At 37.0% G+C, this 27,810-nt stretch overlaps 1 protein-coding gene across 2 annotated transcripts in view; it reads right to left on the bottom strand.

Annotated features, from left to right (window-relative positions):
• Positions 1-1,401: 1,401 nt before the first annotated feature.
• The window catches only part of TERB2 (telomere repeat binding bouquet formation protein 2), a 36,565-nt gene continuing 10,156 nt past the window's right edge, over positions 1,402-27,810 (bottom strand). The window contains exons 6-7 of one of the 2 annotated variants that reach the window (XM_040492561.1): positions 22,075-22,163; positions 1,402-1,847 (exon numbers count right to left, since the gene is read on the bottom strand). In XM_040492561.1, coding sequence (XP_040348495.1) covers positions 1,792-1,847; positions 22,075-22,163 — 145 coding nt within the window. In that variant the 3' untranslated portion in view covers positions 1,402-1,791. Of the gene's footprint in view, positions 1,848-12,602; positions 13,228-22,074; positions 22,164-27,810 lie in introns of those variants that run through there. The other variant, XM_040492560.1, reaches the window with a different exon arrangement.

Raw genomic sequence — 27,810 nt, 5'->3', positions numbered from 1 at the left:
CAAAGTGATAACAACTTCAACTATATATAAAACTCTCCCCTTTTAGTCCACCCCTGCCACATTTTGTTTCATGCTTTACATCTTTTTATATTGTGTTTATATTGTGTATAATTAATAATAAATTATTGTAGTTATAGTAGTTTCTAATACTTTTGTTCCTCAAGCTTTATATTAGAGGTAAGTGGTAAACGCACCACTATATTACATTAGTAGAGTCTTCTCAATCTGACTGTATACTTGCCTTACCAGTACGTTGTTTTCACATGTTTTTACATTACTAAGTAGCATCCTCTTATTTCAGCTTGAAGAACTCTTTTCAGCATTTTTTTGTAAAGTAAGTCTAGTGAGAATGAAGAGCCTTTGGTGGCACCATGTCTGGGGGTCATAGTAACTTGTCAGCTCAAGCTGTTGGGGTCTACTACATCGACAACTACATGGTCCTCATCAGGTGCTGGTTGCTCACCCGCTCTTCCTTTCCTGGTGAGGGGAGCTCTTTCTAACTTGGGAGTTCCCTCTTGGTACTGAGCAATGCTAGCTGTGGGGGATGGGTTGATGCAGCAGAACAAAGCTATTCTTCCTTCCCTTTTTGTGTGGTTATTCTTAAGGTTTTTAACTGCATTGCTGACATTTATTAAGTGGATTACAGAGCTGTTTTTATTTGTGTATAACTGTCTAATGGTTGATCTTCATGAGGAGACGGAGGGGTGTCCTACTCTGCCATCTTGGTAATGTCACTCCCAAATGTGTATTGCTTTAAGCTACTGAGTTTGTGGTAATTTATTATAGCAACCTTGGTAAATGAGCTAGACATTATTCTAAAGACGTCCCTTATATTACTTCATTCAACTCTCACCTTTTCCCATCTCCTCATTAATCATGGAGAAGTGTGTTAGTAAGCAGATACTTACTAATCTACCATCCTCAGTTGGTGCCACCACACCCACCCTGTGCCCACATGTAAGAATCTTCCTCACCTACTTTATTTTTGAACAGGGAGGACTCTGAAGATCCTAGTGATTTCCCTCAAACCACTCCCACACAAATCCCATAACTCAGGGTCCAGAGTAAGATGGAAAGAAATTGCAACAGGGCAAAAAATAATTACATTTTCATTGGCTTGTTTTGTAAATCTGGCTTTTTGTATTAGGTTAGGATGATGCATCTGTATTTACCTTAAGGTGAATTACAGTACAAGATGCATCTGTCTTTGGCTTCATCTATCAGGCTCTATTCTTAGTATTGTCCTTGGTTTGATTCCACAGGACAGTCACACACACACACACACACACACACACACACACACACACACATTCACACTCATAAACCATAGGTGAGTTCTCCTAGGAGAACCTGTCCTTTCTGCAGTTGTAGGAGGAATGGAGAGCAGCAGCAGTGTTGTCCTACTTCTGACACCTCTCTGCCTGGTAGTTTTATTTCAAGAGAATTCACTTAACATGCTCCATTGGGGCGACTGTGTGGTGATTTCTGATGGTAGATTTAGGGCTGTATGCTGGCTTTGCATGGCTTTGCCTTGAGTAACCTCCCCGTTCCCCAGTTTCTTCACCTATAGAAAATAGGATGATATCTATTTGTAGGGTTGTTATAAGGACTAAAATGATACAAGTGAAAGTGTCCTGGACATGGCAGTCATGGTGACTGGCATGCTCACAGCCCTTGCTGAAAGAGAACTTGGGCAGCCACCTTGGTCCACAGTTGATTGCACCGTGTGTGGGTATCTGATACCCCCAAGTCAGGCAGATCCACAGGCTGACCAGATACTAACGATGCAGTTTAATGGAGAAAGTTCTGTCTAAAAAGTAGGATAACAGCAGGTGGCTCTCTAAAACCTGAAATAGAAAATAAAGAGGGAATCGGGCAATTAGGGACAAGAACTGAAGCTAAAAAAATGTAAAGAAGGAAGAGGCAGGGCCAGAAGCAAGTTGTAATTGTGACAATTAATAAAAAGGAAACCTCATGTAGAAGGGATTCGAGAGGCCAGCAGAAGGGGCTCTCACACCCTACTACTTGTGAATTGCAGACCCTACTGGAAGAGAAAGACATTGCAGACCAGTATTTCTTTACTATCCCAGCAGGAGGGAGAAAGTTTTTCCTCCTCCCCTGGCAACATCCTAGCCAGTGAGACTGTCACAACTTCAACCAAGAAGAAGCTACTTCGAACTTCCAATTTACTGCAATGGACTTTTTGTTTATAAAAGCCCTTCCAACTTCCTCCTTTCCTCTATACAAGAGGCTTCTTCCTCTTTGTCTGGTCTTGCCTATGGTTTTGCTGTAGCTTACTTGTCCCGGATTGCAATTCTCTACTATTCCCAAATAAACCCATTTTTACTGGTAAAATAACTGGAGTTTTATTTTTAAGGTTAATATAGTTTTTGAGGAGGGCTGAGTTACTGAGGAAACAGAAACCAGGAGTATGCAAAAGTAGTGAGGTGAGAAAAGACATAGAATGGATGCTAAGGGAGCCAAAAGTGGAGAACTCTCCCAATAAGCAAAGTCTCAGTAGCTGAGTCACATAAATGGCAGAACAGTAGAGTGAAGATTCATTAACTTCTGCCACTGAGATTCTTAGTGCCATCTTGGATTCAGAAGAGTTCCTGATGTTGGATTTCCATCATTTGCCTATCTTCCTTATTGCCACATACCATCTTAAAATGAATTCCTATTACTTGAATTTGTCTATTGATCCTTATTTCTTGCAAAAGAGGTTAATTAAAACAAAAAGAATCCAAGTGGTAGTTCTGTATCATTTTTTAAAATGGATCTTGAAACAGCGGGGCATGAGGGAAGCAGAATATTCCCGGCAAAGGAAATATTCAGGAGTCAGGTTTGGAGGTGAGAGAATATTAAAGATGTTGGTGGGTAGGCAGAATCTCAGAAAAATAGTCAGGGGATTGTGATCTCTCACAAAGGTAAGGGTAGTAGTGTAGAGTAGGGTAGTTGGGAACCTTGATGCCCAAAATGGATAACTTTACTATGTTGTCAGAAGCTGGAGCTCCTCTGCCAAAGGCTCTATGATTCTCATACCCTCAGGGTTTTATTTTATTAATACGTATCATTTTTAACATCTTAAAGATCAGTCAACAATTTGTTATAAATTCTCTCAGGCAAGAAGTGTAGGAACTTGATTAATGACCAAAAACCTAGTTGTTATTATGGAAGATTCAGCCAGACCTGTCCCTTATCTTTGCTATTCAAAAGCTGTTTGTGTCTTCAAGGAAGCTGCTTGAAAGAAACACAGAAAACAAACCAACTCCCTGTCACATTTATCCCTGTGGGCTGAGTCACAGGGAAATGCAGACAGGATAGAAACAAGTTTCCTGTCTATGGACTGACTCTGCCCCAGCCCAGACTTTAGTGATGACTGAAGTCCCTGGGAGTTTAGATACAGGCCAGGACTGGTAAATACCATTGGTCCTGGGTCCTGATACAGTATCAAAATCTGTTTCCCTCAAGTGTTTACCAAATTTTTTAGGCTCTCTGAAGCTAAGAAACAGACTTTAGAACAGTGTTGCTCAATAGTAGTATAATACAAGCTTATATCTAATTTTATTATTTTAAAAAATTTAATGTTTATCTTATTTTTGAGAGAGAGAGAGAGAGAGAGAGAGAGAGCGTGGAGGAGGGGCACAGAGAAAGGAAGACACAGAATCCGAAGCAGGCTCCAGGCTCTGAACCCAATGCAGGGCTCAAACCCATGAACCACGAGATCATGACCTGAGCCGAAGTTGGATGCTTAACCTACTGAGCCACCCAGGTGCTCCTGGTATGGTCTATTTTAATGAATATTCCATGTGCACTTGAAAAGAACTTGTATTCTACAGTTGTTGGCTATAGTGTTCTATAAATGTCAACTGAGTTTTTAATCATGTTACACAAACCATCTCTCTCTATATATATCCTTACTAATTTTAATCTGCATGATCAATTTGATATGAGAATGGTTATGGAGATGTTAACATCACCTATGATCATGTACTTGTCTATTTTTTCTTTTAGTTCTAGAAAATTTTGCCTTATATATTTTGGGGCTATATAATTACATGAGTATAATTTTTATTTTCCTGCTGAACCTGAATCCTTTTATCATTATGAAGTGTTACTCTTTTTATCTAATAATACTTCTTGTGTTAAATTCTACTTTAGCTGGTATTAGGTAAAGCTACACCAACTTTGATTAGTGTTTTGATGGTGTATTTTTTCCATACCTTTATTTTCAACCTTGCTGTGTCCTTATTATCTTATAATTGAAGTATTTAATCCATTTACATTTAATGTTATTACTGAGTTATTTGAATTTGAATTTAAATCTGCTATTTTAATATTTGTTTCCTGGGGCACCTGGGTGGCTCAGTGAGTTGAGCGTCTGACTTTTTTTTTTTTTTAATTTACATCCAAGTTAGTTAACATATAGTGTAATAATGATTTCAAGAATAGAATTTAGTGATTCATCACTTATATATAACACCCAGTGCTCATCCCAAGTGTCCTCCTTAATGCCCCTCACTTGTTTAGCCCATCCCCCACCCAAAACCCTTCCAGCAACCCTCGGTCGTTCTCTGTGTTTAAGAGTCTGTTATGGTTTTTATGTTGTTTTTTTATATTTTATATTTCTCTGATTTTATATTATTATTGCTTCCCTTCCTTTATGTTCATCTGTTTTGTATCTTAAATTTCACATATGAGTGAAGTCATATGATATTTGTCTTTCTCTGACTTATTTTGTTTAGCATAATATACTCTAGTTCCATCCACTTGTAATTGTTGCAAATTACAAGATTTCATTCTTTTTCATCATCAAGTAATATTCCAGTGTGTGTGTGTGTGTGTGTGTGTGTGTGTGTGTGTATTATAAATACACACACACATATTCCATTGTGTATATTTTTATATACATATATATACATACCACATCTTCTTTATCCATTCATCAGTCAGTGGACATTTGGGTTCCTCTTGGCTATTGTTGCTAGCACTATTATAAACATGGGGGTGCATGTGCCCCTTTGAAGCAACACTCCTGTACCCTTTGCATAAATACCTAGTAGTGAAATTCTATTTTTAATTTTTTAGTTCTATTTTTAATTTTTTGAGGAACCTCCATACTGTTTTCTAGAGTGGCTGCACTAGTTTGCATTCCCACCAGCAGTGCAAAAGAGACCCTCTTTCTCCGCATCCTCGTCAACATCTGTTGTTGCCTGAGTTGTTAATTTTAGCCATTTTGACAGGTGTGAAGTGGTATCTCATTGTGGTTTTGAGTTGTATTTCCCTGATGATGAGTGATGTTGAGCATTTCTGTTAGCCATTTAGATGTCTTCTTTGGAAAAGTGTCTATTCCTGTCTTTTTGCCCATTTCTTCACTGCATTATTTGTTTTTTAGGTGTTCAGTTTGATAAGTTCTTTATAGATTTTGGACACTAACCCTTTATCTGTCATTTGAAAATATCTTCTCCCATTCTGTTGGTTGACCTTTAGTTTTGCTGATTGTTTCCTTCACTGTGCAGACATTTTTTATCTTGATGAGGTCCCAATCATTTATTTTTGCTTTTGTTTCCCTTGTCTCTGGAGACATGTCAAGTAAGAAGTTGCTGTGGCCGAGGTCAAAGAGGTTTTTGCCTGCTTTCTCCTTGAGGATTTTGATGGCTTCCTGTCTTACATTGAGGTCTTTCATCCATTTTGAGTTTTTGTGTATGGTGTAATAAAGTGGTCCAGGTTCATTCTTCTGCATGTTGTTGTCCAGTTTTCCCAGCACCACTTGCTGAAGAGACTGTCTTTTTTTCCATTAGATATTCTTTCCTGCTTTGTCAAAGACTAGTTGGCTGTATGTTTCTGGGTTCTCTATTCTGTTGTATTGATCTATGTGTCTGTTTTTGTGCCAGTGCCATACTGTCTTGATGATTACAGCTTTGTAATACATCTCATAGTCTGGGATTGTGAGGCTTCTAGCTTTGGTTTTCTTTTTCAGGATTGCTTTGGCTACTCAGGGTCGTTTCTAGTTCCACACAAATTTTAGGCTTGTTTGTTCTAGCTCTGTGAAGAATGCTGGTGTTATTTTCATAGGGAGCCCTATATCTAATTTTAACTTGTCAAATAGTCATGTGACAAAAGTAAAAGGACATGGGTGAAACTTATTTTTATAATGTGTTTTATTTAACCCATTATATCCCTAATGATTTGGTTTGCTTTCTATGAATTTCTGAGAGAGATATATTAACAATCTCTCAGGGCACCTGGGTGGCTCAGTCAGTTAAGCGTCTGACTCTTGATTTCAGCTCAGGTCATGATCCCAGAGCCATGGGATCAAGCCCTATGGTGGGCTCTGCACTGAGCATGGAGCCTGCTTGGGATTCTCTCTCTCTCTCTCTCTCTCTCTCTCTCTCTCTCTCTCTCTCTCCCACTCTGTCCCTCCCCCACCCGCTCACTCTCTCTCTCTCTAAAAAAAATTAAAAAAATAATCTCTTGCTATAATTTCTGTATTTGCCTATTTCTCCTCTTATTTGAGGCTAAGTTTACTGGGTCGTTGTGTCTTACAGAGCTCCCCAAGTCTACTTAATTCCTCCATATCCACAAAGTTGAGTTTAGAAAGTACTAATTTGGTGGGGTGCCTGGGTGGCTCAGTTGGTTGAGCATCCAACTTCAGCTCAGGTCATGATCTCACAGCTCATGAGTTTGAGCCCAGTGTCAGACTCTGTGCTGATAGCTTGGAGCCTGGAGCCTGCTTCAGATTCTGTGTCTCTCTCTCTCTCTCTCTCTCTCAAAAATAAATAAAGACTTTCTTATAAAGTACTAATTTAGTGATCTTTCCTCATCTGTTTTATTACAGGAACTAGAATATGCTAGTAATAATAGTAATGCAACTATATAACTTTTTCACTGAGCACCTACTAAGTACCTGGTGTTGTACTAGGTACTTTACATGTATTACTTCCTTGATCCTCACAATTTCCCTATAATTTTGGCATTATGATCCCCATTTACCACAAACAGATTAAATAACTGGTCTAAGATCACTCAACTAGATATGCACTATATTGGAATTTAAGCCAAGACGGTTTGACTCTATGCTCTTAGCTACTCCTTTCTACTGCTACTGAGATGTGCCGCCCTTTCTAAGGCAGAAGATGTGAGTCCAGGTGTCATTTGTGAGCATGTTTGCTTTGACATACTGCAGAATGCAAAGTGAATAGAAAAACACCAGATAAGGTACTCCAGGAAAGGTCTGTATATATTAATAAATTATTAATAGCTTCAAGTGGGTTCTTCTGGTATACAGTAGTAACAGGATGATAGATATGTCACTGGGTCACTAGGCCTTTCATTTGAGTATTTCAGGGAATCATTCATACTAAATAGGAATTTGTGCTAAATAGTATTTCTGGGAATAATTTGTACCTGGTAAAGTATTATAGACTCATAGGTCTGGAAGGTCCCTCAGGGATCAATTATTCCAGAACACTTATTTATAGTACTAACAGCCATTATCTCTGAAGGTAGCATTTTAAGGGACTTTTACCTTTTATATTATTTATTTCTATGCTGTTTATTTTTTATAAGAACACACCACACATAATCAGAAAAATAAAATGGTTATTCCTGCTAAGACAATTTAATAGGGAAAAGAATAGTCTTTTCAACAAAAGGTGTTGGATCAACTGGATATCCACATGAAAAAAGAATGAAATTGTACCCTTACCTCATACCATACACAAAAATTAACTCAAAATGAATCACAGAACTAAATGTAGGAATTAAAACTATAAAAGTCTTAGAAGAAAACATAGCTTAAATGTTCATGATCTTGGGTTAGGCAAAGATTTCTTAGATACAAAACCAAAAGAAAAATATAAATATTGGACTTCATCAAAATTAAAAACTTTTGTGCTGCAAACAATGCCATCAAGACAGTTAAAGACAACCCGTAGAATGGGAGAAAATACTTATAAATCATATGTATGATAAGGAACTCATATCCAAAATATATTTTAAAAACTATTATAGCTCAATAATAAAAAGACAACCCAAATTAAAAATGGGCAAAGAACTTGAATAGATGTTGATTTGCGAACTCAGGAGCTTTGCAAGTGAAAACTTTAAATGGCCTCAATTACAGAGAGAAAGGAAAAGAGTAAGGAAAAGGCAAAGAAAGAGTAAGACCACTCCAGATTGGTAGGGGGCAGATTTAATAAGCAAGGGAACTTACATACAAGGCTTGTCTTAGGCAGCTGAAAGATGAGTAGATCCCTGCACCTGCCTGCCAGAATCTTAAAAATTTATATAGAGGCTTTAACTGATTTCAGTACATATATTGACCAGATGATCTTAACACCACATTACTCTCTCAAGTCTGCATCCTTGAAAATGGCTCTCACTGTGGGAACAGTGGGCAGAAAACACATTTCAGGGACATGGGAAACGATGAGGAGGCTCCAATTGCCTGGGTGAGGTTGTGGGTCAATCAGTGGTCACATCCTTTCCATAAATTCCTCTGACAATTAGACATTCCTCCAAAGAAGATATAAAAATAGCCAATAAGTGTGTGAAAAAAATGTTCGTCATTAGCCACAGGGAAATGCAAATCAAAATCACGAGATACAATTTCACACCAAGATGGCCATATTAAAAAAAAAAAAAACAGATAATAACAAGTGTTGGTGAGGATGTGGAGAAATTGGAACCCACATACATTGCTGGTGAATATGTAAATGATGCAGTCACTTTGGAAAGCAGTTTGGCAGTCCTCAAAATGTTAAACATAGCTACCATGTGATCCAGCAATTCCACTCTTCTATACGAAAGAGAAACAGAAGCATACATTCACAGAAAAACTTGTACCTGAAATGTTCATAGCAGCATTATTCATAATAGCCAAAAAGTAGAAACAACCCAAGTGTCTATCAATTGATGAATAAAGTGCAGTATTTTCCATACAATGGAATACTACTTGGCAGTAAGAAGGAATGATATAACATGGATGAACTCGGAATACATTATGCTAAGTGAAAGAAGCTTGTCACAAAAGGGCATTTTATATGATTCCATAGATACATTCATTCCATCCATACATTCCAGAATGGGCAAATCTATGGAGACAGAAAGATTAATGGCTGCCTAAGGCTGGAAGTGGGGATGGGGAGGTGGGACATGGGCGATGACTACAATGGGTAAAGGGTTTCTTTTTGGGGTGGTGACCATGTTCTAAATCAGATTGTGGTGGTAGTTGCCCATCTCTGTCATGATACTGAAAGCCATTGACTTGTACCCATTAAATGTGTGAACTGTACAGCATGTGATTATATCTTAATAAAGCTGTTAGGAATGAAAAATGGCTATTCCATTAAATTGATGCAATATGATTTAAGGGGACATTCTATTCATTCATTATTAAGCAGTGAGATTATTTTCAGTTTTTCACATTGCTAACTAATGGTGTAACCAAATACTCCATTTGAAAGAAATATTTTTTACCAAAACTGCTAAAATCTAAACAATATGTGGGGCACCTGGGTGGCTCAGTCGGTTGAACGTCTGACTTCAGGTCAGGTCATTATCTCACAGTTCATGAGTTCGAGCCCCGCGGCAGGCTCTGTGCTGACCCCTCAGAGCCTGGAGCCTGCTTCGGATTCTGTGTCTCCCTCTCTCTCTGCCCCTTCCCCGCTCATGCTCTGTCTCTCTCTGTCTCTCAAAGATGAATAAACGTTAAAAAAAATTTTTTTAAGTAAAAATTTTTAAAAACTGAAAGATATGTGATATGCCTAAGGTCACCCATATATTTTCAACATCACAAATCTGTCAAGAGTTTACAGGTGTAAAGAATTAGTATCTTCCACACAGTTCTCTCCCATAGGATGAGGTCAGTGGCCTGTCCTTAAGCCTAACTTATGAATAGCTTAGCAGTAAGAGACACAAAATATAGTGCCTTAAACAAAACAGAAGTTTGTCACATAAAAGTCTAGAGATAGGCAACCCTATCTCTAAGACATCTGCTAAGATGGCAGATGTCTCCACAATGTCCTCAGGATCCCAGGATCCCGCTCTAGGCCCCAGGCTCAGTCTCTTGCTCTGTCAACAATGGGGTATAGTTCTTGCTAGTATGGTTTAAATGATAGCTATCACACTCCCATTCCAAGCAACAAGATGAAAGAAACCAAATGAGTGGGGGAGGAAGGAAAGGGGACAAAGTGTATATGTCAGAGGACTTTAAGAAAAGCTCCCAGATGCCCTTTCTGCTGTGCATCCATCCAGTGACCAAAACATTGTGACATAGCCATACTTTACTTCAAGTGAGACTGTCAATATGGTCTTTATTCTAGGTAGCATGTGTCCAGATAGAAATTAGGGGTTCTATCATCATGAAAGAAAAGGACACATACGTTCAGAAATAACAAGCAGACTCTGCCAATAACTCATAATTTATCTAATGTCATAAGACCCTACAAAAGCTAGAGAGAAAAATGGTCTGGTTACAAAGGATAAAAGAAATAAGATGAACTAAGAACTACACACTAAATTAAGCAGTATGAGGAAAGACTATGCCTAATAGTGAAAAGCATTAGAGGAGACATGTTTGCAAAAGCATAGAGAAATAACCAAAAGTACTAAAGTGGGGAGAGCATTTTTATAAGATGTGAGCCAAGGCAATATCCATCAGATACACTAGGCACATAAAAAGAAACAGCTTAAATGAGCAATAAGTAAAATCATACTGCCTTTCACTTCCCATTAAGACAGTAGACTTGGGGGGCGCCTGGGGGGCGCAGTCGGTTAAGCGTCCGACTTCAGCCAGGTCACGATCCCGCGGTCCGCGAGTTCGAGCCCCGCGTCGGGCTCTGGGCTGATGGCTCAGAGCCTGGAGCCTGTTTCCGATTCTGTGTCTCCCTCTCTCTCTGCCCCTCGCCCGTTCATGCTCTGTCTCTCTCTGTCCCAAAAATAAACGTTGAAAAAAAAAAAATTAAAAAAAAAAAAGACAGTAGACTTGGGGCGCCTGGGTGGCGCAGTCGGTTCAGCGTCCGACTTCAGCCAGGTCACGATCTTGCGGTCCGTGAGTTCAAGCCCCGCATCAGGCTCTGGGCTGATGGCTCAGAGCCTGGAGCCTGTTTCCGATTCTGTGTCTCCCTCTCTCTCTGCCCCTCCCCCGTTCATGCTCCGTCTCTCTCTGTCCCAAAAATAAATAAACGTTGAAAAAAAAAATTAAAAAAAAAAAAAGACAGTAGACTTAACAAAACAGTTTATTGTTGCCTACTTTATTTGTTCATATGTTTCTAATTCCTGAAAGGCTCATGTTATCAACTGATTTTATTGCTTCTGGTAGTATGTCAAGCATATACATTGCATCTGGCCTTTTCCATATACTCCTAAAGATATAATTACTTTTGTTTGGAAATCATTTTGGTTGTAGTTTTTTCTCTACTATGTTAACACATGCATACTACATATATCAGAAAAAATACTTGAACACTCCCAAGAAATCCCAATGTACACAACTTAGTGTAAATTTACTTAATCCTTGTAATAAGTAATTTAAGATGCATAGACAGGCTTGGTTTCTATGCAAGAAATATTCAACTGAATATGACTGAGATAAAATATTCAAGAGCAATAATATTTAATATGCTTCAGGAAAAGGTCATTAACATTTAGTTTAGATTTTTTTTTTTAATTTACAAGTTCAGAAGAGTTTAACCACAAATACAAATATAAATATAAATAAGGAGAAGTTACCATATGGGAAAAACAGAACTTTCAAATGCTAATGCTGAGATTAATGTTAAAATTTTGTATTATAAAATTTGAGTCATGAAGAAAGACCAGGGCCCACATATACCCAAATGATCCAAACACTTTAAAAAAGCGCATTTTCTTTAGTTAATTGTACAGTTGATATACACTTCCTAGGTGAAAGTATAGTTTTATTTTATTTTATTTTTTTCAAGTTTGGACTGCTTTATAGAGAGAATCCCAAGCAGGCTCTGTGCTGTCAGTACAGAGCCCAATGTGGGGCTCAATCTCACGAACTATGAGATCATGACCTGAGTTGAGATCAAGAGTCAGACACTCAGCTGACTGAGCCACCCAGGTGCCCTGGAGAAAGTACAGTTTTAAAAAGATGATAGCTTCACAAAAAATATATATCATTTACAAATCTTCGAAAAGTACTAAACCCAACAGATTCGACACAGTATGACCATATGAATAAAGATAAGAAGTTGCTATCTTGAAATCATTATATCTCATTACTATTTTAGCTTTTTTAGAAAACAAGCCAAGCATGTTGGCTTGTTTCTGGGTTCTCTTTGCAGATCTACTGTCACTTATATCTGTCATAGACTACAGCATATACCATTGTGAAACAGTGGGAAAGCCCTGGCTTGGAAAATCAAGACAGTTGTGTTCTAGTCCTGTTTTGGCAACCAGCTAGTCACCCTAGACAAGACATCCTCTCAAGGCCTTCACTTCCTCATTGTTCTCCAAGGTCCTTTCCAGCACTGTCATTCTAAGGTGACTTGAGGATTCATTTCAGAGGATACAACACTCATTTACATTAAATTCCTACTGGTACATGTTATCAGGAACTGTCCACACATGAAGTCTGAATCATTAAAGTGCTTTACTCTGTATTTTTCAAGCCAGAAACAGTAATTCAGAACTCAACAGTAACATTCTAATTTTTTAATTAAAATAAGATGACCAGAATCATAAAACTTAACATTGAATCTAGAAAAACATATATAATTAATTGAATGTTAAAGCCAAAAGAGCATCTGGCAGAGAGGGAGAAAGAGAAAGACTGAGACTTCCTTATAAAGTGGTTTTATGACATTTACTCTATAACAACTGTGTACTCAGGATTGGTGGATATAATGTTACAAACTGGGGAGAAAATCCAGCCCAAATGTCAAAACACAGAGCCAAAATGATTCTGAATTTCCTTAAAAACACATTTTGAGAAAGAAAGAGAAAAATTCTTCCCCATTTCCTCAATCCCCTTGTCCCAAGGGGAGAGTGTAAAATTATGTACATCTTTGCTAATATTTTATAAAAAACAAATAACTAGATATAAGTACAATTTAACTTATTATTTTCTCTTCAATTTGCTTTTTATAGCTGACATGTTAATTTCATTTTGAACATGGTATGCCAAATATCCTGAGCTTCCAGGAATAAAGTCACGTAGCTCCCCAAGGAATTTCTTCATGGAATCAATTGATATATAACCTACAAAATTAAAAATATATATACTTTTGAAATCCTATCGTACTATTACACTATTTGTTTTTCAATGTCTTTGATTTATTAGAATTAAGATTTTTAAATAATGTTTTTAGAAAGAAGTAAAAAGAAGAAATAATATCAGTGAGAAGATTCTCCATGAAACTTGATAATTATTAGGGAACACCTTTCTTCCCAACTCCCCACTCCATCCAACCTTCTACCTCCTTTTATTTTATTTTAAATGTTTATGTATTATTGAGAGACAGAGAAACACAGAGCGTGAGCAGGGGAGGGGTGGAGAGAGGGGGAGACACAGAATCTGAAGTAGGCTCCAGGCTCCGAGCTGTCAGCACAGGACACGGGGCTCAAACTCACAAACTGCAAGATCATGACCTGAGTCCAAGTTGGTCGCCCAAACAACTGAGCCACTCAGGCGCCTCTACCTCCTTTTAAAACACAAATATTTCGGGGTGCCTGGGTGGTTCAGTAGGTTAAATGTACAACTTTGACTCATGTCATGATCTTGCAGTTCGTGGGCTCAAGCCCTGCATTGGGCTCTGTGCCAACAGCTGAGAGCCTGGAGCCTGCTTTGGATTCTGCATCTCCCTCTCTCTCTGCCCCTCCCCTGCTCACACTCTATCTCTCTCTGTCTCTCAAAAATGAATACATGTAAAAATATTTTTTTAAATAATAAATAAAACACAAATTTTGATTACCCACTTTAACTACTGAGAGTGTAATGTCCAGGTTGGGGATAAAACATAAAGTACTTAGACTAAAATAACTGGGAAATGTGTGTGGCTTAGAGTGTAATCACTCAGAACTATCTATCCAACTAGCTACTAACAGCATCAACAGCTCATCTTCACCAGCAAAGCTGGGAACACTTTCCTGCATGGCTAACACTGGGATAACATTGTTTAATAAGAAGTTAAGGAAAGCCAGTATTACTGCTTAGTCAACAAGGGTTTGGGTGTGAGTAATTTTGATGTCAATAATCTGAAATTGATAAGAGTATCAAAAAACACCCACCTAGAATGCAGAGAGCTTAAGGACTCAATAACACTAAGCAATATTACCTTGATAGCAACTGCTTATCTGAGTGATTATATTTTAAGTGTATTGTGTTTGTAGTTTATATTAAAACTGAAACCTAGTTTAAAAGTAAATACTGTATGAGAAAAACTCTGATAGAGCTCAAAGATGATTGAGTTTAAAACACCACCATCAACATGTGGTACATATGCATATAATTTGATTGCTTCTAATAATAGATAATAAATTCACAGCTAATAAATTAACTATGAATTCAATAATATAAAACTGAGTAGTGCCTTTAAAGATATTTTAATCATAATCATTTACTTCAGAAAATCTCTTGAAGTACTATTACTACACTCTACATGGTTAATGATTTTTGCCTAATGACTAGGTTCTGTATAAAATAAACTAGTGCAGAAAAATATTAACATTTAGTTAACTGCACATATACACAGTATGTGAAGTTTCTAAAGATATGTATGAGGATAGGAGTTTTATTTTTTTATTTTTTTTTCAACGTTTATTTATTTTTGGGACAGAGAGAGACAGAGCATGAACGGGCGAGGGGCAGAGAGAGAGGGAGACACAGAATCGGAAACAGGCTCCAGGCTCTGAGCCATCAGCCCAGAGTCCGACGCGGGGCTCGAACTCACGGACCGCGAGATCGTGACCTGGCTGAAGTTGGACGCTGAACCGACTGCGCCACCCAGGCGCCCCAGGATAGGAGTTTTAAAAATAATTATTACATTGATAAAAAATATTCATATAATTATAAGAAGGACATTTATGCATCAGAAATAGATTATTGTGGCAGTTTTGAAGTAATTATGACTTTTGGCTGAAGTCAACTGACGCCCAATTTATACTAGCTTAAACAAAAAGGGAATGTACTAGAAAGACATTGCCATATCAACCAAGCTTGTGAAGAAGGCAGACATGTTGCTGGGCCTCAGAAGTAACTAGCTCTCATTGTTGTCTCTTACTGGTATCCAGTTTTTCTCTACATGTTAATTTCATTTTCCTTTCTTGAGGCAAGTTGGCTTTAGTAGAAAACATGGGCCCCCATTGCTCCCAAGTTTTGTATCTTAGAGCTATGGTTACCTGAATGAGAATGATTTGACTGGCTGCATTCCATGTCAAAAAATCTAGAGAAAAGCTGTGACTGGCCCAACTTAAATCAGGTAATCGTTCCCAAAGCAACTGTTAGAGGCGAAGAGCAAGCTCATGTTTTAGAAAATGACTGTTTCTGTGTAACCCAGATGAACTGGGGGGCGGGGCGGGGGGGGCGAGAAAAAAGAGTTCCTAAGAAAGGTATTCTTGGTGGAGGATTCCATAAGTGTCTGTGGTAACCAGCCTCCCAAATGGCCCTACATGATTCCTATCTCTTAGTATTCACAAGTTTCTGTAGTCTCTGGAAGGAGATTCTGTATTTGGGTTGGTCTTTGTGACCAATAGCACATGGCCGAAGTTATGGTTTGTCACTTCTAAGAGTAGGATATAAAAAGCACAGTGGCTTCTGTCTTGGGTAGGCTCTTTTCCCTCTTGCAGTTCTCTCTCTGAGGAAAGCAAGCTACCATGATGTGAACAGCCCTTATGCATAGGCCCACTTGATGAGGAGTAGGGCCTTGAGCCGAAAATCAGCAAAGACCCAAGCCTGTCAACAACCACATGAGTGAGCTTTGAAATGTATTTCCCAGTTCTAGTTGTGCCTTGGAGTAACTGTAGCCTGGCTAACAACTTGACTGTAACCTTGTGAAAGACTCTGAGACGGAAATATCTAAGATGCTCCTGGATTCTTGGCCCTCAGAAACTATCAAGTAATAAATGTTCATTGTTTTAAACTGCTAACTTTTAGAGCAATTTGTTACACGGTAATAGATAACTAATAAAGTACCTATGATAGGTTCCCAAACTTTCAGTTGTTAGAACTTTTTGGTTTGAAAATTTTGCCTGCAAGATATTTACTAATTTTTTTTATTAATAATACATGTAGCTATCAATCAGAACTTCTTCTGATAACCAGTGATATCAGACTGAAAGAATTTAATTCCAGTCAAAAGCAAAAACCAAACAAAAAAACAGACCAAAAAAAAAAAAATCCCTTGATATTTTATAGGACATTTGGCACTATCTGAAGACATTTTTCGTTGTCACAATTTGGGGCCACTGGGTTCTAGGGCATAGCTCCAATTTGTATTTTCTGCAACCTAACATCTAATTAGTTCTATTTTAAGAGATTTAACATTCATTGAGCTAAATCTAACCCGTTTTGAGGAAGACACAATTAAGTTATAGTCACAGAAATTACTACCACTGCCTAAATTAGAACTGTCATTCACTACATTCCAACAAGTTATTCCTTCCTGTACAAGCAGATGGGCATGATTTTAAAAAAGGAAGTACTTGTCATTTTATATCAAAATTAAAGACAAATGAATTATCTCTAAAAATTGAAACTTTCTTCCAAGAAAGTGCTATAAAATTTTAACGTAGGGGCGCCTAGATGGCTCTATTGGAAAAGCATGTGACTCTTGATCTTGGGGTCATGAATTTGAGCCCCATGATGGGTGTAAAGATTACTTAAGATAAATAAATAAAATTTTTTGTAATTTTTATTTAATTTATTTTTTTAATTTACATCCAATTTAGTTTGCATAGAGTGCAACAATGATTTCATGAGTAGATTCCTTAATGCCCCTTACCCCTTTAGCCCATCCCCCTCCCACAACCCCTCCAGCAACCCTCTGTTTGTTCTCCATATTTATGAGTCTCTTGTTTTCATTCCCTTCCCTGTTTTTATATTATTTTTACTTCACTTCCCTTGTGTTCATCTGTTTTGTATCTTAAAGTCCTCATATGAGTGAAGTCATATGATATTTGTCTTTTTCTGACTGACTACCCTCTAGTTCCATCCACATAGTTGCAAATGGCAACATTTCATTCTTTTTGATTGCCGAGTAATACTCCATTGTATACGTATATACCACATCTTCTTTATCCATTCATCCATCGATGGACATTTGGGCTCTTCCCATACTTTGGCTATTGTTGGTAGTGCTACTATAAACATTGGGGTGTATGAGCCCCTTTCGAAACAGCACACCTGTATCCCTTGGATAAATACATAGTAGTGAAATTGCTGGGTCACAGGGTAGTTCTGTTTCTAATTTTTTGAGGAACCTCCATACTGTTTTCCAGAGTGGCTGCACCAGTTTGCATTCCCACCAGCAGTGCTAAAGAAATCCTCTTTCTCTGCATCCTCGCCAAAATCTGTTGGTGCCTGACTTGTTAGCCATTCTGACAGGTGTGAGGTGGTATCTCATTGTGGTTTTGAGTTGTATTTCCCTGATGATGAGTGATGTTGAGCATTTTTTCCTGTGTCGGTTGGCCATCTGGATGTGTTCTTTGGTGAAGTGTCTACTCATGTCTTTTGCCCATTTCTTCACTGGATTATTTGTTTCTGGGTGTTGAGTTTGATAAGTTTTTTATAGATTTTGGATACTAACCCTTTATCTGATATGTCATTTGCAAATATCTTCTCCCATTCCACAGGTTGCCTTTTAGTTTTGCTGATTGTTTCCTTTGCTGTTTAGAAGCCTTTTATTTTGATGAGGTCCCAATAGTTTATTTTGCTTTTGTGTCCCTTGCCTCCAGAGACGTGTTGAGTAAGAAGTTGCTGTGGCCAAGGTCAAAGAGTTTTTTGCCTGCTTTCTCCTCGAGGATTTTGATGGCTTCCTGTCTTACATTGAGGTCTTTCATCCATTTTGAGTTTATTTTTGTGTATGGTGTAAGAAAGTGGTCCAGGTTCATTCTTCTGCATGTCACCGTCCAGTTTTCCCAGCACCACTTGCTGAAGAGATGGTCTTTATTCCATTGGATATTCTTTCCTGCTTTGTCAAAGATAGTTGGCCATACATTTGTGGGTCCATTTCTGGGTTCTCTATTCTGTTCCATTGATCTGAGTGTCTGTTCTTGTGCCAGTACCATACTGTCTTGATGATTACAGCTTTGTGATACAGCTTGAAGTCCAGGATTGTGATGCCTCCAGCTTTGGTTTTCTTTTTCAAGATTGTTTTGGCAATTCTGGGTCTTTTCTGATTCCATACAAATTTTAGAATTGTTTGTTCTAGCTCTGTGAAGAATGCTGGTATTTTTTTGATAGGGATTGCATTGAATATGTAGATTGCTTTGGGTAGTATTGACATTTTAACAATATTTGTTCTTCCTATCCAGGAGCATGGAATCTTTTTCCATTTTTTTGTGTGTGTCTTCTTCAATTTCTTTCATAAGCTTTCTATAGTTTTTGGTGTATAGATTTTTCACCTCTTTGGTTAGATTTATTCCTAGGTATTTTATGGTTTTTGGTGCAATTGTAAATGGGATCGATTCCTTGATTTCTCTTTATGTTTCTTCATTGTTGGTGTATAGGAATGCAACCAATTTCTGTGTATTGATTTTATATTCTGCCTTTTGCTGAATTCATGGATCAGTTCTAGCAGTTTTTTGGTGGAATCTTTTGGGTTCTCCATATAGAGTACCATGTCATCTGCGAAGAGTGAAAGTTTCACCTCCTCCTGGTGGATTTGGATGCCTTTTATTTGTTTTTATTTCTCAATCATGTCTGATTGCTGAGGCTAAGACTTCCAATACTATGTTGAATAACAGTGGTGAGAGTGGACGTCCCTGTCTTGTCCTTGACCTTGGGGGGAAAGCTCTCAGTTTTTCCCCATTGGGGATGATATTAGGGGTGAGTCTTTCATATATGGCTGTTATGATCTTGAGGTATAATCCTTCTATCCCTACTTCCTTACAAGTTTTTATCAAGACGGGATGTTGTATTTGGTCAAATGCTTTCTCTGCATCTATTGAGAGGCTCGTGTGGTTCTTGTCCTTTCTTTTATTAATGTGATGAACCACGTTGTTTTGTGGATATTGAACCAGCCCTGCATCCCTGGTATAAATCCCACTTGGTCGTGGTGAATAATTTTTTAAATATATTATTGGATCTGGTTGGCTAATATCTTGAGTATTTTTGCATCCATGTTCATCAAGGTAATTGGTCTATAGTTCTTTTTAGTGGGGTCTTTGGTTTTGGAATCAAGGTAATGCTGGCTTCATAGAAAGAGTTTGGAAGTTTTTCTTCCATTTCTATTTTTTGGAACAGCTTCAAGAGAATAGGTGTTAACTCCTTAAATGTTTGGTAGAATGCCCCTGGAGAGCCATCTGGCTCTGGACTCTTGTTTTTTGGGAGATTTTTGATTACTAATTTGATTTCTTTACTGGTTATGGGTCTGTTCAAATTTTCTATTTCTTCCTGTTTCAGTTTTGATAGTGTATATGTTTCTAGGAATTTGTCCATTTCTTCCAGATTGCCCATTTTATTGGCGTATAATTGCTTATAATATCCTCTTATAATTGTTTTTATTTCTGCTGTGTTGGTTGTGATTTCTCCCTTTCATTCTTGATTTTATTTATTTGGGTCCTTTCCTTTTTCTTTTTGATCAAACTGGCTAGTGGTTTATCAATTTTGTTAATTCTTTCAAAGAACCAGCTTCTGGTTTCATTGATCTGTTCTCCTGGGTTTTTTTGTTTCGATAGCATTGATTTCTGCTGTAATCTTTATTTCCTGTCTTCTGCTGGTTTGGGTTTTTTTTTTTTCTTTTTCTGTTCTTTTTCTAGCTCTTTAAGGTGCAAGGTTAGGTTGTGTATCTGTGACCTTTTTTCCTTCTTTAGGAAGGCCTGAATTGCTATATACTTCCCTCTTATGACCGCCTTTGCTGCATCCCAGAGGTTTTGGGCTGTAGTGTTATCATTTTCATTGGCTTCCATGTACTTTTTAATTTCCTCTTTAACTTCTTGGTTAGCCAATTCGTTCTTTAGTAGGATGTTCTTTAGTCTCCAAGTATTTGCTATCTTTCCAAATGTTTAGTGTTTCATAGTGTTGTGGTCTGAAAATATGCATGGCATGATCTTGATCTTTTTGTACTTGTTGAGGGCAATAAATAAATAAATTTTTAAAAATAAAATTTTAATGTAGAAATTTAAAGAAAGAAAATAATTAGTAAGAAAATTTTTAAAAATCAGAAAATTTTACTATTGTTCTACCTATAAAATTAAAAAAAGACTATCACAAGTTAAAATTTTACTTTAAAAATTCTGGCTAATAATTATTTTTTATATTTTTTTATTTTATTTTTATTTTTTATTTTAGAGAGAGAGGCAGGGGGTGGGGAGAGGGACAGAGGGAAGAGAGAGACAGAGAGAGAAAGACAATCCCGAGCAGGCACTGCACTCAGTGCATAGTCTGACACAGGAGTCAATCCCATGACCCTGGGATCACAGCCTGAGCCGAAGTCAAGAGTCAGATGCTCAACTGACTGAGCCACCCAGGCACCCTGACTAATGATTATATCTACAGTTCTTTTTCAGTTTGTTTTTAATATAACACTATCATGTCTTTTGAATAGTCAGACAGCAATGAAACATAGAGCAGCATTGTTACGTGTCCAAATCTAAGCATTTGTCTTTATTGTGCTGATTTTAACATTTATCATTGATTTTTTAAAAATGTTATCAAATGTTTGATATGTCCAAATGAACATGGGACATTTAGTAACTGGTGGTAGAGTTGCCTGAAAAAAAAATCAATACCAGTAACATGCCACAACCATGGTTTAAGGGGTACTTGCATTTTATCTGAATGTTTAGGTATAGGGATAAGTCAGGGTAGCAGTCACTATTTCCAATATTAGAACTTAAGTACTTCTACATAGTTTATTGTCCTTTGCAGTCCACATTTACTCCTCAAAGTCCCAGAACTGACTTCTCCGCTATCAAAGCTGGGTAGCAGTTTTCTTTGATGTCCCTAAGATTCAGTCTCAACCTACACATTAAAAGTTCTTTTTCAAAGTGCTTTTCTAAAGGCCAATTTATTACTCAGACGAACAGGAGGGAAAAAAAATGAAACAAATGGCTAGACAAAATGGTAAGAAGGAATAATACTATGAAAGAAGACATCTAGGAATCTGTGGACTACTTGCAAGAGGTAGTTTTGACACTCGTAAAGAAAGTGTGAGAAAAATACAAATGATTTTTAAAATGAAATTTCAAAAACCTGTATTTTTTAAGTTGCTGTATTTTAAAGACAATTTTTTTTAAATCTCTATTTAAAAAAAAAGATCAATGACATTACTGAATACCACCCAGATCAAAGTATCTAACTATCCACCTCATTTAGCACTATCTAAGTCCCAGAGGCCACTTTTCAACTGGTTCCCTAAGTTCCATCCTCTCACATCAGCCTTAGTAAGCCATTTTTTCTTTACATCGGGCACTAGAAAAGCCAAATATGGAGTCCACGGACACCTGAGAACCTCTCTAAATTATATGTGAAGTTTGTGTATTATGTTTGTGTGTGTGTGTGTGTGTATGCTAGGGAAAGGGGTCTATGTTTCATCAGATTCTCAAAGGAAACTATGATTAGAGTGGTCCATATAATTTATCTTCCAAATTGGTATGCCTGAGAGTAAAAAACTGATGCCAGGACAACGGGCATAAACTGGGACTGTCTTATGTAAAAACATGGATGTATATTCACACTACCAATAGACCAGTGTTTTAACAGAAAATATGGGGCCTATCTTTGGGTCAATTCTACAGATTTATTTAATGTAAATGATATCTCTTCTATTAGTATATGTAACAGAAGGGACTCTACTTGCCAGGCTAGTACAACAGCAGCTTTATTGTACAAAATATTCTTTTGTTTCTTCCCTACTTGGGTTTTCTCTAAATTTTATTTTAAATTACCTGTTACCATGTTGTTCACTGGATAATTCTGAAGAGGGAAGTACATCTGCTTTTCCATAACTGGAGTCCTTATAAAATGCTTTTCTGTGCTATAAAACGAAACATACAGAAAGTCATATTTATATTTGGGGTTTTTTCCTGAAAAATTATTCCAGGCAATATGTAATCTATTTGCTCTTTTTTTAAAAAAAAATTTTTAAAGTTTATGCAAGGGAGGGGCAAGGGAGGGGCAAGGGAGGGACAGAAAGAGAGGGAGAGAAAGAGAATCCTAAGCAGGCTCTGCAATGTCAGTGAGGAGCCTGATGCGGGGCTCGAACCCACAAACCATGAGATCATGACCTGAGCCGAAATCAAGAGTCAGATGATCAACTGACTGAACTGCCCTGGCACCCCAACAATCTATTTGCTCTTGATTAGATTTCAGTTTTATTGGGTGAAAATGTTAAATGTGAACTTTTGTGCTTCTAAGTAATACAAGGGCCCATTCAGTTTTCCTGGCCACTTGACAAAGCAAATTTTTAATGTAGAAATCTAAGTCTTTTTTTTCAATATTCTGAAAAGCATAATAATTCAATAATACTTTATAATTAGATAAAATACATATATACACATGTAATCTTAAATATGCTTAAAAAAGCAGAGTGGGTTCTATTTTAAATAATCACAGCATTTTTGTTATTCAGTGTTTAAATAACTGAAACTCTGTCAACTAGTACTTCAATACTGTAATAAATAAAAAATGATATCTGGGAAAATCATGAGGTATACTAAGATTCTGAAGTAACTTCTGAGTTAAAAAGAAAAAAAGTTAAATTATTCCGAGTGTGGTTGTATAGTATAATTAATTAGATTCTAACTCTTAAGAGCTAAGTAGTTTTTAGCTAAAAGATCCTATTTTTAACTATGCCAAATAACAATGTTTGCTGTATTTAGCCTGTATATAATAGCTAATATAATTATGAAAACAAAAACCTCAATAATTAAAAATTGGGGTCATCCTTTATTATTTTCCTTTAAAAATCTAAAATTACAGTTAGTATAGTAAAAACTTTATTTTCAATTTGTTTAAAAATTAGATTTCAGGGGCGCCTGGGTGGCGCAGTCGGTTAAGCGTCCGACTTCAACCAGGTCACGATCTCACGGTCCGTGAGTTCGAGCCCCGCGTCGGGCTCTGGGCTGATGGCTCAGAGCCTGGAGCCTGTTTCCGATTCTGTGTCTCCCTCTCTCTCTGCCCCTCGCCCGTTCATGCTCTGTCTCTCTCTGTCCCAAAAATAAATAAACGTTGAAAAAAATTAAAAAAAAAAATTAGATTTCATCTGAAGTCTTCTTCTTCTTTTTTTTTTCATCTGAACTCTTCTAAAAGAAACTACAGCTCACTTAGGATAAGATCCTTCAAATAAAGCAAAATAATATTCCCAAAAGAATCAGAAACTGAAAAGGGATAACCTTTATTATTATTTATCAAGGCTCTAAAATTTTTGGCTAAGCAATGAGATGGAGGAGGAGAGGGAAAGAAATGGAAGACATATCTAGTTAAAAGGAAGAAGCAATCTTTCATATTAACAAATTACCCTGAAAAGCCAAGAGAATCAACTGAAATATTTCTAGAATCTTAAAGATTCCAAGTGGGTAGTTATAAGACAAATACTGCCAAATCAATCACTTTACTTTATAATAGTAATAACTAATAAAAAATAAAATGAAAAAAAAACTGATCCAATCCACAGCAGCAGCAAAATTCATAAAAATCTATAATAACCAAACAAGAAATATATGATTCTATATGTAGGAAAGTAGGAAACTTTACTCAGATATAGTAAAGAAAAGTAGGGGTGCCTGGGTGGCTCAGTTGGTTAGGCGTCCCACTTTGGCTCAGGTCATGACCTCGCCGCTGGTGAGTTCAAGCCCTGTATTGGACTCTGTGCTGACAGCTGGCAGCATGGAGCCTGCTTCAGATTCTGTGTCTCCTGCTCTGTCTGCCCCTCCCCGGCTCATGCTCTGTTGCTTTCTGTCAAAAGTAAATAAACATTAAAAAAAATTTTTTTTAAATAAAGAAAAGAAAAATAAAGAAAAACAGAAAACATTCTCCTGGATAGGAATACTGAAAATTATAAAGGCCTAGGGATTCTCAAATTTAAGTTTAACACAATTCTCAATAAAATCCCAAAGGGATTTTAGAGGTTAAGAAAAAATAATTCTAAAATTTACCTGAACAACAACATATTAGAAAATCAAATAGGCAGACCGAATGTATAATAGAATGAAAAAAAAAATACTTAGCAATAATCTTAAAAGACATACAAGATTTGTATGAAAAAAATATGAAAATGTTCCTTAAGGGCCAAAAAGAAAATTTAAACAAGTGGGGGAAAAAAATACCATTTTCTTTCTTTTTTTTTTTTTTTTTTAATGTTTATTTATTTTTGAGACAGAGAGAGACAGAGCATGAACAGGGGAGGGTCAGAGAGAGAGGGAGACACAGAATCTGAAGCAGGCTCCAGGCTCTGGGCTGTCAGCACAGAGCCTGACGCGGGGCTCGAACTCACGGACCGTGAGATCATGACCTGAGCCGAAGTCGGACGCTTAACCGACTGAGCCACCTAGGCGTCCGAAAAATACCATTTTCTTAGATAGAAAGATTTGGTATCAAAGATAGTCTCCTTAAGTTAATCTATAATTTTTTTTTGTAATGTCACTAAAAATAATAATTTTTAAAAATATTAACAAGGGGCGCCTGGGTGGCGCAGTCGGTTAGGCGTCCGACTTCAGCCAGGTCACGATCTCACTGTCCGTGAGTTCGAGCCCCGCGTCGGGCTCTGGGCTGATGGCTCAGAGCCTGGAGCCTGTTTCCGATTCTGTGTCTCCCTCTCTCTCTGCCCCTCCCCCGTTCATGCTCTGTCTCTCTCTGTCCCAAAAATAAATAAACGTTGAAAAAAAAAAATTAAAAAAAAAAATAAATAAAAATATTAACAAGGTGCTTCTAAAATTCAAATAGAAAAATAAACCAGAAAGAATAGCTAAGCATTAGGTAAAAACTAAGTAAGTACAAATAAACTATGGATTTAATTAATTATAAAAAATAAAATAAAAATAAAAGTCTTCTGTAAAAACAAAAAGAATAGCTAAGAAAATCTGAAAAAGAGTAAAGAAAAGAAACTAGCACTAGATATTAAATCATATTATAACTAACTGAAACAAAGTGGTGCTGTTGTATGACAACTGAATGGAATATAAAAATATAAAATCCAGAAATAGACCCAAATACTTACAGGGAACTAACCTATAATAAAGGTGGCATTTTAAGACAGTGAGGGAAAAGATGAATTATTGAATCAATAGCCACAAGTAGTGTAGCTATCTGCAGGAAAAAAAGAAAAAGAAAGTACATCCCCACCTCATATCTTATGTCAAGATATACTCAAAATGTGTCACAGATTTAAACTGGAAGATAAAGTCATCATTAAGAAGAAACCATAGCAAAAAATAATGATGATAATAATCTTTTTTTAAATTTTTTTAATGATTATTTATTTTTGAGAGAGAGACAGAGCGTGAGCAGGGGAGGGGCAGAGAGAGGGAGACGCAGATTCTGAAGCAGGCTCCAGGCTCTGAGCTGTCAGCACAGAACCCAATGCAGGGCTTGAACTCACAAGCTGTGAGATCATGACCTGAGCCGAAGTTGGACACTTAACGGACTGAGCCACCCAGGCACTCCACTGATGATAATAATCTTAAGAGTAGGAAGACTTTCCTAAGTACAACACAAAACCCAGAAAGCCATTAAAGAAAATGTTAATAAGTATGAATGTATACAGTAAAACATTTCTGCATGACAAACCTAACTTTTTTTTAATGTTTATATTTGAGAGAGAGAGAGGGAGCAGGGGAGAGGCAGAGAGAGAGAGAGAGGAAGACAGAAGATAGGAAGTGGGCTCTGTGCTGACAGCAGAGATCCCAGTGCAGGGCTTGAACCCACAAACCATGAGACCATGTCCTGAGCCGAAGCTGGACGCTTAACCAATTGAGCCACCCAGGCACCCTCAAAACTTAACATTTTTAAAGTCAAAGACGGGGACGCCTGAGTGGCTCAGTCGTTTAAGTGTCCAGCTCTTGGTTTTAGCTCAGGTCATGATCTCACAGCTTTGTGTGTTGACCTCACAGCTTTGTGGGTTCTAGCCCCAAGTTGGGCTCTGCACTGTGTGGAGCCTGCTTAGGATTCTCGCTCTCCCTCTCTCTCTGCCCCTCCCCAACTTGCACTGTCTCTGTCTCTCTCAAATAAATAAATACATAAAAAATAAAGTCAAAAGACAATAGGCTAGGAATTATTAATTGTAATTTATTTCACAAAGAAGTAATTCTCCTAAAAGGTAAAGGGTTCTTATCAAAAAATAAAAATAAAAATAAAACTCAATCGATAGGAAAATGTGCAAAGGATATGAACAGTTCACAGAAAAGGAGATACAAGTGATTCTCAAACATCTGAAGACACTCAGCCTCATTCATAATAATAGCAATTCAAACAAAACTAGAGTGAGATACCATTTTATACCTATTAGATTGGCAAAGACCAAAATATATGATAGCACACTGTATTGGAGAAGGTGCAGGTGAAAGAAGGGTGACTAACTATCCCAGTTTACCCTGGATTTAGGGGTTGCTCAGGAGACAGAGCTTTTCAGTGTTAAAACCAAGACAATCCTTAGCAAACCTGGATGTTTGTTGGTAAACAAACCTGAGAAAGGCACTTTTAAATATAATCAGTAGGAGCATAAATTGGTTTTACCTATATGGAAAGTAATTTGATAAGACCTACCAAGGATACAAATCTGCATACCTTTTGACCTAGCAATTCACCTCCTAAGAATTACCCTACAGATACTTGCACACATACAAAATGACATTACATGATCATCCACTGAAGCACCACTTTTAATAGCAAACTAGAAATGACCTAACAGTCCACTGAAATAAGGGACTAGGTAAATAAATTATGACAAATTCATACCGTGGAATACTATACAGTACAAAAATGAAAAGCTCTTTATGTAATAATACGGAATGATCTCTAAGGTAAAATGATTGAGTGAAAGAAGGCAAGGGATTGAACAGGGCTTATAGTCTATCACTATTTGTGAGAAAAAGGAGAAATGAAAATATTTATATTAATTTGCTAGCATATGCACATATAAGAAACTAGTAATAATGGTTGCTTCTGAGAGAGCAATTGGCTTGCTAGAGACCAGTATTTTCACAGTGTCCCCTTTTGTATATATTAGATTTTGATAATTAAAATTTGAAAATAGAATAATATGTAGGCATGAAGAACTGAGGAAAAGATTTTTAAAAGGAGAATAATCAGTTTGGGACTTGCCTTGTCAGGTATTAAGATACATAAATAAAGTTATATAATTTAAAAGAATATTATATTGAGAGAGAAATAGATCCACAGATTAATGGAATAAAACAGTCTAAAAATAGATCTCCATATATGTAAAAACAACCTATGACAAAGGGAAATTATCCATCAATTAGAAATAGATTTATTATTCAAAAAAACCCCATGGAAATTTCTTATTTGTAAAACAAAATCAATTTTGATCTCCTACTACCATAAACCAAAATAAATATCTGCAGAATTTAAAACTGATTTTACATTTGAATGGGCAAGAACTTTTCCAAGTATAAAAGCAATTATAAAGGAAATTATAAAGGAAATTATAAAGGAAATTATAAAGG

This window comes from Herpailurus yagouaroundi, unplaced genomic scaffold, assembly GCF_014898765.1.
Source record: "Herpailurus yagouaroundi ecotype Mexico unplaced genomic scaffold, PumYag 184, whole genome shotgun sequence".
NCBI classification, from domain to species: domain Eukaryota; kingdom Metazoa; phylum Chordata; class Mammalia; order Carnivora; family Felidae; genus Herpailurus; species Herpailurus yagouaroundi.
The sequence above is the reverse complement of the archived record's forward strand: the minus strand, read 5'-3'. Positions and strand labels throughout refer to the sequence as shown.